We start from the raw sequence: 13,435 nt of genomic DNA, 5'->3' as shown, positions 1-13,435 counted from the left end.
ATTCAATTCAAGGTTGCCTTTCTGTGGTTGACGAGGACAGCCTTTCCCAACCTGGTGTTCTCCAGATGCTTTGGGTTACAACTTCCATTTTTCCCAGCCAATAGGGATGCATCATTTTAAACAGAATACCCTAGTATTTGAAATAAAGAATATTTTAGGTTAAACATAATTATTCAAAACAAAATAGTATGAAAGTGATACATTTATTCAAACATTCATTGGTGCCAATAAAATTCAAGAACTGTTAAGATGTAATTGAAAATAGCTGCACATTTGAGCACAGCACTTGTCTGTTTAGTATTTTTCCCTTAAACAGTTGTGATTCTCATCAAGTAGGACATGCAGAACTGAGCACAGACACATTTCGCTTTTAATAATAGAAATACTTCCTTTAGCATATCAGATCTGTTCCCTGCATTAAGAGAGAGGCATTTGAAACTGGAGGCTTTTGGATTAATAGGTTGTGAGGTGCTCACAGATCCAAAGAAGCAGATTTCTAAGTGGAGGACACAGCTTTACCGTCTTCGGATAAATATGCATTGAATCCAAGCATTGTAATTGGCCTTGATTGTGTAATTGAAATTATTGTTCAGAATAAACTTCCTTCAATAAGCTGCTGTAGTACAGATAGCAGAAACAGGAAAATTGGAGGGGAAAACAGGATAGGAAGCATAGCAACAAGGACTGGATACATTAACAAGGTGTTAAGTTACTTTTAAGCACAGGATGTAACTAGTGCAAAATCCAGGATTAATGCTAGGTTGTGAGTTTCTGGCAACTACAATTCCTGGTTTGTATGCAACAGCATTTGGAAAAACCTGTACAAGAGTCCTCTCTTTGCTGTCTAACAATAGAAGTGTGCAAGCTTGAGATTTAGCAATTGAATTAAGAGTTTTTGTTTTAGGAGCAACAAGATACCATGTGATCTCGTTTGTTCCAAGCTATGCTATTGGATCTTTCTGAAATAGGCAACATACAAAAGTGGTTACAGCTATTTGGTTAAACTATGCTTGTCATAATATCTACCAAGGTTTCTGGCAAATTAGGATCAATGCTTGGCAACATTTTTTCTCCAGCAATCTTGTGCCTGATGAATCTATCTTGAAAAAATGTTCAGATCACTGCTAAACGTCTGCAATCCCCCCCCATGTGATTGAACCAAGATGTTATTTTGAAATATGGAAAAACAAAGACTTACTCAAGAAATATCAAAATTCAGATGGCCAGTTCACACAGCATGGCAAGCCATCCTGGGTGGGTTGGCACGTCACATGCAGCCAAAACCAAACAAATGACATTAGGGCTTACCACTATGTGCAAATGAGACTACTGTATTCATTTGGGGTTATTCTAGCAGAAACAATCTCATCAATTAAACTTACTTGATGAGAAGCAAACAGGATTCCTGTAGTGTTATCAAGTCACTGATTTATAGCGATGTGTAAGATTTATAAATAAGCCAGTTCTAGATTGGAAGTATAATTGAAGAGTGTACTGACAGATGTGATGCATTTGCAGGTTTCTTGATCCAATCCTATTTTTTGTCTCTCAAACCTCTTACCCCATCTTCTCCCATTTGGCAGCTTCCAGATATATTGGACTAGAGTTCTGAAGACCACATTGATGGGGGGGATTCTGGAAATTGCAGTCCAATGCATCAGGAAAATGCCAGTTGGGGAAGGGCTATTAACTAGGTCTAAAATAAATAAAAAAGGAAACAAAACCACTCAAAAATTGGCCAAATGAATATTTTTTGTTGTCTGCCAGACTGACTCTAGTTTTCCAACAAACCATGGCTTACTGTGATGTGTGAAAACAACTAGTTGACAAATTGTCTATATATAAACAAGTTGAAAACTTGGGTGCACGTGCAGTGCTTTGCCATATTCTAAACTGAATTCTATTAATCCAAAGGGAGAGAGATCTTGACCTGGTTCATGCATTTTGCTACGCTATGATTTAAGGAAATTATGGTTGGTTGTACTTGCATAACATGCTAAGCCAAACAAAACCATATTAAGGTTTATCGTAAGATATGAACCAAGACATTTTGGCACATATTGCTGCCAACCAAAAATGTGTTTGCAAGGACATAATACAAATGTGTACTATGAAACCCCCTGTTCCCCAAAACCAGAATTATATTGCTACTACTAGCAACAAATTTACGTATTTACACAAACATATTTTCAGTTTAAAATGTTTTTTTTAAAAAACAAGTAGACAAAAGGAATATGTGCAATTCTGCAAAAGCCTTAAAACACATTCAGTCTTAACACATCTTCATAACAGTACTAACATTCTCAGTTTCATGTACAGGCTGCTGTTACTGTACCATCAAAAACTGTAAAATTTTCTTTTTCGGAACTGTAAGATGAAAAGAATACTATAGTTCAGGGAACATATCAACACTTGCACTCAGTAGTGCTATACTATAATCAAGTCACTGATCTATTGAAGATCAAAATACAAATTTGTACTTTTATTGATTTGGCATCATTGCTTATGGAGAAACATGTACCAGTCCAACCAGCATATTTCTGTACCACTCCACATTACAAAAGACATCCAATATCTGCAGGTTTCCTAACAAACAGTCATATTCCCAAGGCTTTTCTCCTGGGGATGATGACATCCACGTCATGAAAATAAGCAGAAATACTCAAAATCGGCTCCTTCATTTTGTTACATTGATAAACATACACTACCACTTAATAAATAGAAATGCAGCAGTTCAGTCACATTACAGTAAAGTATTTGTACTCTATTCCACCACTGCAACTGCATTGTTGTACAAAAAGTCTTTTTATTTTTATGCAGGGAAACAGAGAAAAGAACCCTTTTCATCAAGATGCGAGCTAAGCATTGAAAATTAAACAAATGTGCTTTATTTCTTTCTCATTGACAAACAGTAAAAGGTTCATAAGCCTTTTTGTTCCCATTCAGAGTTGAAGGGCTAGTTGAGCACAGAAATCTTCACTTCTTCTTGTATCCCCCTCCCCCAAGGTTTGACTGACTGATTTAAGTTCATCAGGGATTGTGCTTTTGCGCCTCTTGAATTGTACTGATCCAAGAGTATCCATCAGCCCAGATGATGACTTCCAAGAACTATAAATAGAAGGGTCCTTTCTCCTTATTGTAATACAAGACCAACCTAGAAAGATGATAACATGGATGTTACTGCAGATCAAACCAAAATCCCTCGTGCTTAGAGGGTGGTGGGGCATTTGGAGTATAAGCACTCTCACAGGGAAGTATTGCCACAGGGAGAGGAATCCTGCCCATTGGCTAAATGGCTGTCGTTATGGGTATGGCCAGTCACAAAATACCCCACCACATTCTCTATCCACCCCTCCCCTGGCACTCACTTCCACCTCCAGTTTGGGGATTTGGGGGGAGCTATGTGGAGTGAGCCTATGCCTACTTAGGGGGCCCAGAAACATTTTTGAAAATGAAGGTAATGCTGGAGGGCAGTGTTTTGCAGCATGCTAGTTCCCCATTGATGCAGACTCCATTAAGGGGAGACTTTACTAACACGTAAGAGTCCAGAGGCCCTGCATGGAGAATCCCAAATATAGAGGGAAGGGAGGCACACCCAAACACTTCTACTGGAGGAGCTCATCAGTACATTTCATACCATTAAATGAATGAAGATACAGAGAATCTATGTGATGGAAATTACTGTCTCTCAGCCTTCTCTACATTGGTACCTTCCAGATACATTGATTACTACTGTTATCCCCAGAAGCATAGTCAAGAGACAATCAAATCCCTGGTATAAATATATTACCTTTTCAGAATCCATGCCAGGACATCTCCAGTTATACAAATAATACTGCAGGTTGCCATCTCCAATACCAAATTTCAGTTTTTCCAGGAATGTTTTGTTTTCCATCAAGTCTAGTGCATTAAACACATCAAATCCTTTCTGGCAACATAAAGATATTATAAATTGCTTTTCTAATTGGGTTTACATCAAGGCTGGTAAAAAATTTTATTTAGAAAGGACACCCCACCATCTGTGAAGCATTCTGCACAACAGATATGTACCTCTCCTATAATTAACTAGATTACAAATTGCTTTGAGCACAACAGAGCTGTGTCCTTCCTCCTCCTAGAATTCTGGCTATAATTAACATAATACGTTAACATGGATAAAGTATACAACTGGGAGGGAAATTATACCCAGGCTTACTTTGAATCATGTATGCATATGGAACAAAATATTTTGAATGTTCCAGCTTAGTGGCAGTCGGCTGCAGCCTATATGAGAGACTTGGCTACCTCAGGTCTCTTTGCTGGAAACAAACTGTCCTATTTCAGGTTTCAGCCTTGCACACACACACACCATTTCTTGGAAGGTTATCGATTTTATTTTCAGGTCACAGAATTAGCAATGTACTCAGGAATGTCAAGCAAAGCAAAGGCTTGCTCGTGAAGTGTGTTTTCAAAACGGAACGTGCAGAAGAGTCATCTAAGTTGGTCCAAGGTTCAAGAGCCGGGTCAAGGTTGACAGCCAGTCCAAGGGTTTAAGGTTCAAGAGTGAAATTCCTACACAGTGATCACACCTGAGCTAGATGTTGTTTCCAGCAAAGAGAACAGAGGTAGTCAAGCCTCTTATATAGGCTGCAGCCAACTGTTACTAATCAGAATGTTACTCTGTTGCTTGGCAAATAACCTAATAGAACCTCTGCTCTGCTCTCCTGCTGCTGGGCCATGACAGGCTGGACATCTGTGCTTGTTTGTACTAGGTGTAACTTTCAAGGGAAAAGAAGCTGAAGCAGCTGCATAAGTAATGCTAACTAAAAACAAAACAAAACAAGAACATCCCAAACATTACACTGATACTACCGTGTCTGCCAGGCAGCAAACTCAATAAACCAGTAAGGTTTTGCATGTTTAGCAGTGAGCTTACCAAGCACACTCAACATCAACAAAATCCAAGAACATATAGATTGCAACTGCATACACACTAAAGCTCAAAATCGCAAACCAAACCAACATACAGGTAGTCCTCAACTTATGACCACAATTGGGAATGGTTCACCTCCTTCCTCCAGGGCCGGTCCCAATTGGTGGCGATAGGGGGGTGAGAGATCCGACCCTCGTCCCCTCCATTGTCGGGTGCTGCAGGGTTTGGTTCTCTCTCCTCTCCTCTCCTATTCAACATCTACATGAAACCGCTGGGTGAGATCATCCGTCACCATGGGATGAAGTATCATCAATATGCCGATGATAGTCAATTGTATACACCCATCCCAGGTGAAGTAATTGATGCCGTGACCGTTCTTTCCAGGTGCCTGGAGGCTGTGGGGGCCTGGATGGGGAACAACAGGCTTCAGCTGAACTCTGGTAAGACGGAGTGGCTGTGGGTTAATGGCTCTTCCGTATCTGGGACTTTGTCATCTTTGGTTCTGGATGGGGTTGCACTGTCCCAGACAGACACAGTGCGTAACTTGGGGGTCCTCTTGGACTCACAGCTCCTGCTCAAAGAGCAGGTGGCAGCTGTGGCCAGAAGGGCCTTTGCGCAGCTCCATGTTGTACATCAGTTATGCCCTTTCCTGGATCGGGAAGCCCTTCAAACAGTCACTCATGCCCTTGTTATCTCCCATATTGACTATTGCAACACGCTCTACATGGGGCTACCCTTGAAGAGTATCTGGAAGCTTCAGCTGGTCCAGAATGCAGCTGCGTGGGCTACCTTTGGTGCCCCTAGAAGGGCACATATAACACCTTTGCTATGTGAGCTGCATTGAGTGCCAGTTTGCTTCTGGGTCCAATTCAAGGTGTTCGTTATCACCTTTAAAGCCCTACATGGCATGGGGCCAGGCTACCCGAGGGACCGCCTCTTCCCCGTTACATCAACCTGCCCCACCTGATCTTGCAGAAAGGGCATGCTGAGGACCCCATTGGTAAGAGAATTCCATCCGGTGGGGTCCAGGAGGTGAGCCTTCTCTGCAGTAGCGCCCGCCCTCTGGAACATCTTGCCCCTGGAGGTGAGGCTAGCCCCATCACTCCTGGCCTTTCCGAGGAACTTGAAGACCTGGCTCTGCCACCTGGCTTGGGGCGGGGAGGAGAACAGCCATGCCTGGGGTTGGCTAGTGCCTTGAAGTACCCCTTCCACACAAAGACTGAACGAGATCACAGCCATCTGGACTTTACTTTTATTTATATTTATTAATGAAACATAACTTTATAAGGTATTTTATATATTTATTGTTTTAGTGAGTATTTTGTTGTAAACTGCCCAGAGTCCCTCCTGTGGGAGGAAATGGGCAGCGACAAATTTGTTAAACAAATTAATTAAATAAATAAAATTTGTCGTTAAGTGGTGTGGTTGTTAAATGAGGCATCAGGTGACCACACTAGATTTTATTACTTTTTTTGCTGTGATCATTAAGTGAATCACCTGCGGTCATTAAGTGAGACATTGTGTGACCACGTCTTGTGACCTCCTGCCGGCTTCCCCATTGACTTTGCTTGTGGGAAGCTCACAAAAGGCGATCACAACTGCAGGACACTGCAACTGTTGTAAGCGTGAGCAGGTTGCCAAGCGCCCGGATCACGATCACGTAACTGTGAGGACATTGTGATGGTCACAAGTCACTTTTTTCAGCACTGCTGTAACTTCAAACAGTCACTGAACAAATGGTCATTAAGCAAGGTCTACCTGTAGTACTCCTTATGTTTATAATTTAGCACCTGAAAATCTTACAGCATTGGTAACCCTTGTGTAATGCAAACAAGGCATACACAACAGAGACAAACCTTTTCCTCTGCCTATGTTCCTTCAGTGGGTCAGAGAAGTCATATTTGACAATGACTCCTCACTTCTTGTAACAGGAGAAGCCCAGATTTAGAACTGCCAAGTGCAACCCCAAAGTCATCTGGGGCTGTAATGCAAGCACAGGAGTTTTGAGTGAGCAGAGGCCGTGCCTCTAACAGTTCCAATATCAAGGACTAGATTGAAACAAAAGTTCCAATGTGCAAATAAAACATTACCTCAACTTGTTCAGAGGTTATACTTCTCTTGCTGAAGCAAGTGAATCAACAAGAGACTTTAATCCAACTTTGCTCTTCTGTAAGAAAAGGGAAATGAAGGAACGATTGCGCAACTTACCATCTTTGCTATAATGAGTGCGTCGTTCATTAGATCCAAGAGAGGAGTCTCTGTGTGAACATTGTAGAAGGAATATGCTGCTTTGAGGCTTTTATGAACAGGGTGGTGCATGACGGTTGAAGGTAACGTATAGAAACTCAGGAAGTCGGTTAAAACACCATCTGAACTCTGGGAATGAAAAGAAGAAACAAGAAGGAATGGAAACAAAGGACTACAGCATCATAATCTCTTAAGTCACCCATTTGGTTTGCAAAATTACAGGCTACAATACTCTGTGTAAAACAGTGAGGCAAAGCAAGGATTGGAACATGAGTCCATCCGGTTTTAGTTGAACACTTCAATGCAGATCTTTCTGACCCTGGGTACCCTTGTGATGTTCATACCAACTCCCAATCTTTTCAGTGGCAAAGATTTGTTTTATGCACTCCCCCATCCCCGTGTGAGGGGATTAAGGGCGTCAGAGTGGTAGGAAGCTGTTTAACTGGAAACGGCAACACCTCCAACAATAAAAAAGGGTCTCGGGAACACTTCCAAGACAAATTTAGAAGAAATAGGTTAAGGAAGAAAAACAGAACCTTCTGGGTGCGGAGAAAGAACATTTGAGAAATTAAACAGATTCTGGCCCAGCATTAATTTATACATACGGTATATTTTAGCCCCCTTTTCAAGCACAGAAAGCTCACCAGTTAGAAACAAAACAGCCCAGTAAAGGTCAGGGGCTTCTAGGCGGAAGGGGCACCAGCAGGAAAAGGAAGGGGGAGGGGCCTCTCTCTCACCTCGACCACGAAAGTGTCAATAATATGATCCTGAGGCAGGAACCAGTGGGCCACTTCTTCCTCGTCCATAATGGGAGCAAGGTTGAACTGCTTCAAGTAATTGTTAATCAGCTCTTGCACTGCTTTGATATCTTTTCGTTCCATAGGTCTCAAGCCTGAGGTTTTTGTGGCCTTGTTATAATGAAAGAAGACAGAAATTAAAAGAAGAGCTAATACCCCACCTAAGCTTTCATCAACAGGAAAGTGTTTAGCCAGAGGCAACAATCAAGATGCACTGGGACTACAACTCCCAAAATTCTTCAGCCAGCATTTCTGGGAATCTGGGAGTTTAGTACACAAACTGAATTGGTACAATTTTGATTAACGCTTTGCACATACTCCCTCCCGTTCTTCCCAACAATTATTAAAGATTAAACAGCATAATCAATGGTCATGTTATCAACTGGTCTCTGTGTGTGTGTGCATGCATGTGTGTTTATCAAAGGAATTCCTCTGAAAGTTCAATAACTAAGAGAATTCAACTGTATCGTACTTTCCCCCCTTAGAATTCATCATTAGCACCAAGTACTTTCCATTGGCACCAGAGATTTTTACAATGTGCCTTCTCCTCAAAATTTTAGAGCTGAAAAAAGCATTAGTATATTCAAATAAGGACATAAATCCTAATTTCTCAAGTGTCATACAGTATATTCAAGAAAATGGTCCTTTTCATCCAACCAATCCATGTCTTCACAAAAAATGTATCCTGCTGCCAGTTGTGTCTGTGTCTCCATATGCAACTAATCTTTCCAAGAAAGACTATTCTTTGGAAGCTCTGCCCCTCAACCATTAGTACACCTTCCCCTTTAGCACAATACTGCCTCCCCCAAATGAAAAGCTTGCCTTGGCAGAGACAGAAGGCTATTTTGATGTGAGAATGAGGGTCCTCTGGGTGGGCGCATTGCTTACATCAGGAAGTCTGTAGAGCTTCATTGTTCTCTGTAACGTCATATTTCTGCTCAAGTGAGAAAATTTCACCTCTACCAATTTTCTGGGATTCAGCGATCGATGCCAGTATCTGGAAAATCAAATGATTTTATTTATAGACACACAGACACACGAAAAGGTATTTTGCTCAGCACTACGAATGCCTTTGCCTTCTCTTCAAGAAATTAATTTTACAAATTTATTTAGTTAATGCAGGAGGCAATATTAGTCTTCTTGATGAAGAGGACATTTGGGCAATAGTGGAAGTTTTAGATTCAAAAGCAAGTCTTTGTTCTTTCTGAAGTATCTTTTTGCATCAAATATTAATGAAATGTTCAGTACTGATTACTATCGCCATATACACAATCTGCAAAGAATCTGACATGTCCAGTAGCTTAGATTATTTTTTATGGCTTATTATGTTTACAACTCATATCTGATAACAAGTATCTTCCAGGGTGCTCAGTTCAACATACTATTTCACAATGCAGTTTTATCCATGTCTACTCAGAAAATAAGAGTCTGTAAGATCAGTGAGTCTTAAAGCTTAGTAAGTAGCATGTCGATGAAGATTCTCAGTCATCCAGGTGGAATTGTCTGTAGGTTGAGTCATGGCACCTGGATTTCTTTCTTTTTGGTAGAAATGTTTCGCTGCTTGTCCAAGCAGCTTCTTCAGTCTGGGCAAAGGTTGGTGAGGGGACCCCATATATGTCTTCCAGGGTGGCTGCATTGTCCCTACACCTGAATGGCTGTTCGTTGTGCCATGGAGGTATGGATTGCCTCTCAGCCCAACTCACTTTTGTGGGGAAAATAGGAGGAGGAAGGAGTATGAGGTATGCTCACTGCCTTGAGTTATTTATAAAAATAATAAAGGCGGGATAAAAATCTAAAAAAAAAATTAGAGTTCTGGGTATTATACCCATGGCTTTTGAAGGTCAGATGTGGAATTCAGGTTATATGCCTCTCTAATACATGAGCCCTCCCTCCAATCTGAAGAATTCTAAACTGACAATTCAACTTATAAGGCAAGTTTTGGCTACACATTTACAACAAAAAGTTATGTAAGTTCTCAAAAAACCTTTCCTTACCTGCAAGTTGCTACAGGTTTGGGAAGGACCACTCCTGCAGTGTAAACAGCTTGAAAAATCCCTTCCAAGTTTACTCTCCTGGTTATTTCACGGATCAGGACTGGGGCTACTCGCTTTGATCGTAGTTTTTTATGGACACACAGAAAATTAATTTCTACCATTTTCTTCTCACTGTGAATGAAAATATAAAAGCAACTACTTGCATTTTGTGGGGGATACAAATATTCTATTATCTACCTAATATTACCTATCCCACTGACTGGCTCTTCCCAATTTTACAGAAATCATATTCCCTACAGAAGGAGCAGGAACATTTTTGAATCCAGAAGTGTCATTTTTAAGAAAGATCATCATCATCATCATCATCATCATCACCTCACTGAAGGGTGTAGAGAAATGGTATCAGAGGGGGACAGAACCCTAAGTTTTGTCCCCCTTTTTTTTGCAATTTTGGGGGGGGGAATTGCTGTTTGTTTTTAAAAATAAAATAGCTGAATTAAATCGATTAGAGGTTTAATGCCCTGTGCTATTCTATATGTTTCAAAGACAGTGAAAAATGTCATGGCTGCTATCTGTGGATTGCTGCTAATTTCAGAAGCACCACCTTTTAAATACAGTGAAAAGAAAATGTCTAGGTTCTGGCTCTGCACAGATAAGTCAAGCATCACATGTTGAAATAGAAAGAATAAACTATTTCCACAATTACAGCTTCTGTACCTTTTCATGGGGTACACTGGAAACAAAGTTGATTTGTTTTCTAGCACCAACTATTTCAGTGCATGGAATTTTTTAATCTTTTAAAAGAAGATTTTTTAAAAAAAGAACAAAGAGATTATTCCAGTGGATTGTTGCCAATATTTCTTATTCTAGAAGTGATGTGTGCTCTTTGCAGATCACGTACCACTACATGCTATTAAGTGCACATGGCTATATTTCTAAATCCTGCTGTCTTCCAGCTGTATAAACAAAAAGTGTTTTGAATCCATATCTGGCACCCTCATTTTTGGTATTCTCTTTCCCAGAGAGCTGCATGTGGATAATACTGTGTAAAAATATAGCATAGCAAGGCAAACTATTTCCTTTATAGGAAGGATTCTGGATAGTAAATTTCTGAATTGCATCTTCTGATTTTTAAGGAAATATTTCAGCCCAGTCTGCTGATTTGGGATATATTTATGTTTTGTGTCAGAAATAACTTCTTGTGTAAATTTTACAGTTCACTCTGCAACCCTCTGCAGGATCCCTTGTGGGTGTTATATATTAGAGGTAAATAAATACAGTAAAAACTACCTACCAAGTGCCCTATATGTGGAAGATTCTGGTTTGACTTTTCCCACATTCAAGAGGGCACAGATGGTTGTACAGAAATAAATGAAGCAACCCCCTGCCCAAAAACAAAAACAAAAACACCCAAGTTTCTCTGACAGTGATCTGCTTCAAGGGATTTTCTGCTGGAAACCAAAAGTAACTTCTAATTTAGATTTTTCTTTACATTAAATCCTAATTTCACTAATTCACTAATAGTTGCTCAGGTCCTGGGGTTAGTATCTTGCATAAATTATGGGCACAGGCTGCATTGCTGACCCTGGCAAATGCAGTATTTATCTGGGATTTCTGCACAGCCCTGTCTACCTCTTCCTGCTACCTTAACATCATTTGCTGCTCTGAACATATCAACCTTCTCTTCTCCAAATTAATGGTCAGCAGCCAAATTTCAGGAATACTTTAAAAACTAGTAAGGGTAAGAACATGTTTTGGATTGTACTGCTGAATGTTGGGGCACAAATGGACGACAAAAGGGAAGAAAGTGAAGGAGCGTGTGCTTTGGGTGTACACATGGGTAAACATATGCAGGGAAGTGTAGGAGAAAACCTGAGGCTGAAATTGATTAGCATTCTCCAATGTGCTCCAGTATATAACTGGATGAGAGCTCTCTCTCCTTTAAGTATTGCTGCAGTGCCTTGATGAGTATCTTTATTATAGTTCCAATTCTGCATTAAAGACAGCAATCTCCAGTGCCTCTTGGAAGTAGAAAATTGCTGAAATGCCATTATTAACTGGGAACATTCTCAATAACTATTATTAGTGGGATAAAAGCAAGCACAGGGATGTGTGTATGCGTCTGCACCACAATGCCCAAGGTACTGCTGGATAATGACAGGTGATCTCCAAGATTAAAAGATGATGATGAAGAGGAAGAGGAGGAAGATAATGTTTTAAAATGGCAACTCTAGAGATATTGTATGATAGTGCCTATCACCAGAAAAAGTTGCTAACTGTTGAAGTAAATGCACAAGGATTGTAGCTTCAGATATTTAAAACTTTTAAATACTTAAATACTTCACCAAAGATTTCTCTTAAAATTTCTTCCAACAGGAACTGCCAGATCTAACTGCTCTGCTAATGAAAAATTACATGCAAAAGATTTTAAGACAACCTAAGGGACCCTAGCTAACCTCCAAATCAATTAGGGCTTACCTATCATAAATCCGAATGTGTGCAGGAATGGCACTGATGAACCCTACCAGTTTCCTATTGGACGATACCCTGACTCCACAGTGCCACTGCGGAAGCCAACCTGGCGGTCTAAGGGCCCTAAAACAGTGGAAAAAAGCAAGAAAGTAATGATTACTTCTCAACTTTTGCAGAATATGGTAAACTTTCTAAGCATCAAATATGAAAAAATGAGCAAATCCCTCCTTGCTGTCTACCAAGGGAGATGAGACAAAAGGGAAATAGCTGAGAACAGAACAGGAAAATGACAACATTCAGGAATTACTCTCCACAGATTACCCACTTGATGTGTATGGAAACTGTGACTCACCACAAAAGAAATTCTGGAGAATAGTCAAATCTAAACATGTTATCATCATCTTCAACATAATTTTCATTTAACAGCATATACAACTCTTTTAACTGAAAAAAAAAATAGAGGGAAACCATCAATTTTGTGAATCCAACAGCATACTTTGCTGTGAGCATGAGCACCTTAAGAGAAACAGGCTACCTAGCCGAACCAAACTCATCAGTAAAGGGGTGGAGGGGGGCAGGAATTCTGGCCAGAAGGGCAGTGGCAGAGGTAGGCAATGGAGGGGCCTGCTTACATATATAGACCCATATCTAGGTTCACCAGAGACATAATGCACAAAATCTATTTCTTTCCACCCTCTTGGTTTCAATGTAGCTGAGATTTAGTTATTTATTTCTTAGATTTATTATCCCACCTTTCTTCCAGCAGCCCATGGTGGCATACATAGGAATCCTCCATTTTTTTTTTCACCAGAACAACCCTGTGAAGTTGGCTGGGCTACTAGAGGGAGTTACTAGCCTGAAGTCACCCAATGAGCTTTCATGGCTGAGGGTAGAATCCAGGTCTTCCCAGTCCCAGCCCAAGACCTTTACCACTATGCCACACTGGCTCTCGGTCATAACACTGGTTGACAGGGTCACAGGATTAAAGCTACTCCTTGGCTATTCAGAAAGAG

The 13,435-nt window shown here is 40.5% G+C and overlaps 1 protein-coding gene across 1 annotated transcript in view; it reads right to left on the bottom strand.

Annotated features, from left to right (window-relative positions):
• Positions 1-184: 184 nt before the first annotated feature.
• The window catches only part of NMT2 (N-myristoyltransferase 2), a 31,476-nt gene continuing 18,225 nt past the window's right edge, over positions 185-13,435 (bottom strand). The window contains exons 5-12 of the mRNA XM_063303577.1: positions 12,775-12,866; positions 12,429-12,545; positions 9,951-10,121; positions 8,845-8,953; positions 7,897-8,067; positions 7,121-7,288; positions 3,791-3,928; positions 185-3,154 (exon numbers count right to left, since the gene is read on the bottom strand). Of these exons, the coding sequence (XP_063159647.1) occupies positions 3,134-3,154; positions 3,791-3,928; positions 7,121-7,288; positions 7,897-8,067; positions 8,845-8,953; positions 9,951-10,121; positions 12,429-12,545; positions 12,775-12,866 (987 nt within the window). The 3' untranslated portion in view covers positions 185-3,133. The remainder of the gene's footprint in view (positions 3,155-3,790; positions 3,929-7,120; positions 7,289-7,896; positions 8,068-8,844; positions 8,954-9,950; positions 10,122-12,428; positions 12,546-12,774; positions 12,867-13,435) is intronic.

This window comes from Candoia aspera, chromosome 4, assembly GCF_035149785.1.
Source record: "Candoia aspera isolate rCanAsp1 chromosome 4, rCanAsp1.hap2, whole genome shotgun sequence".
In the NCBI taxonomy this organism is placed as follows: Eukaryota; Metazoa; Chordata; class Lepidosauria; order Squamata; family Boidae; genus Candoia; species Candoia aspera.
This window is presented reverse-complemented; position numbering and strand designations above follow the sequence as displayed.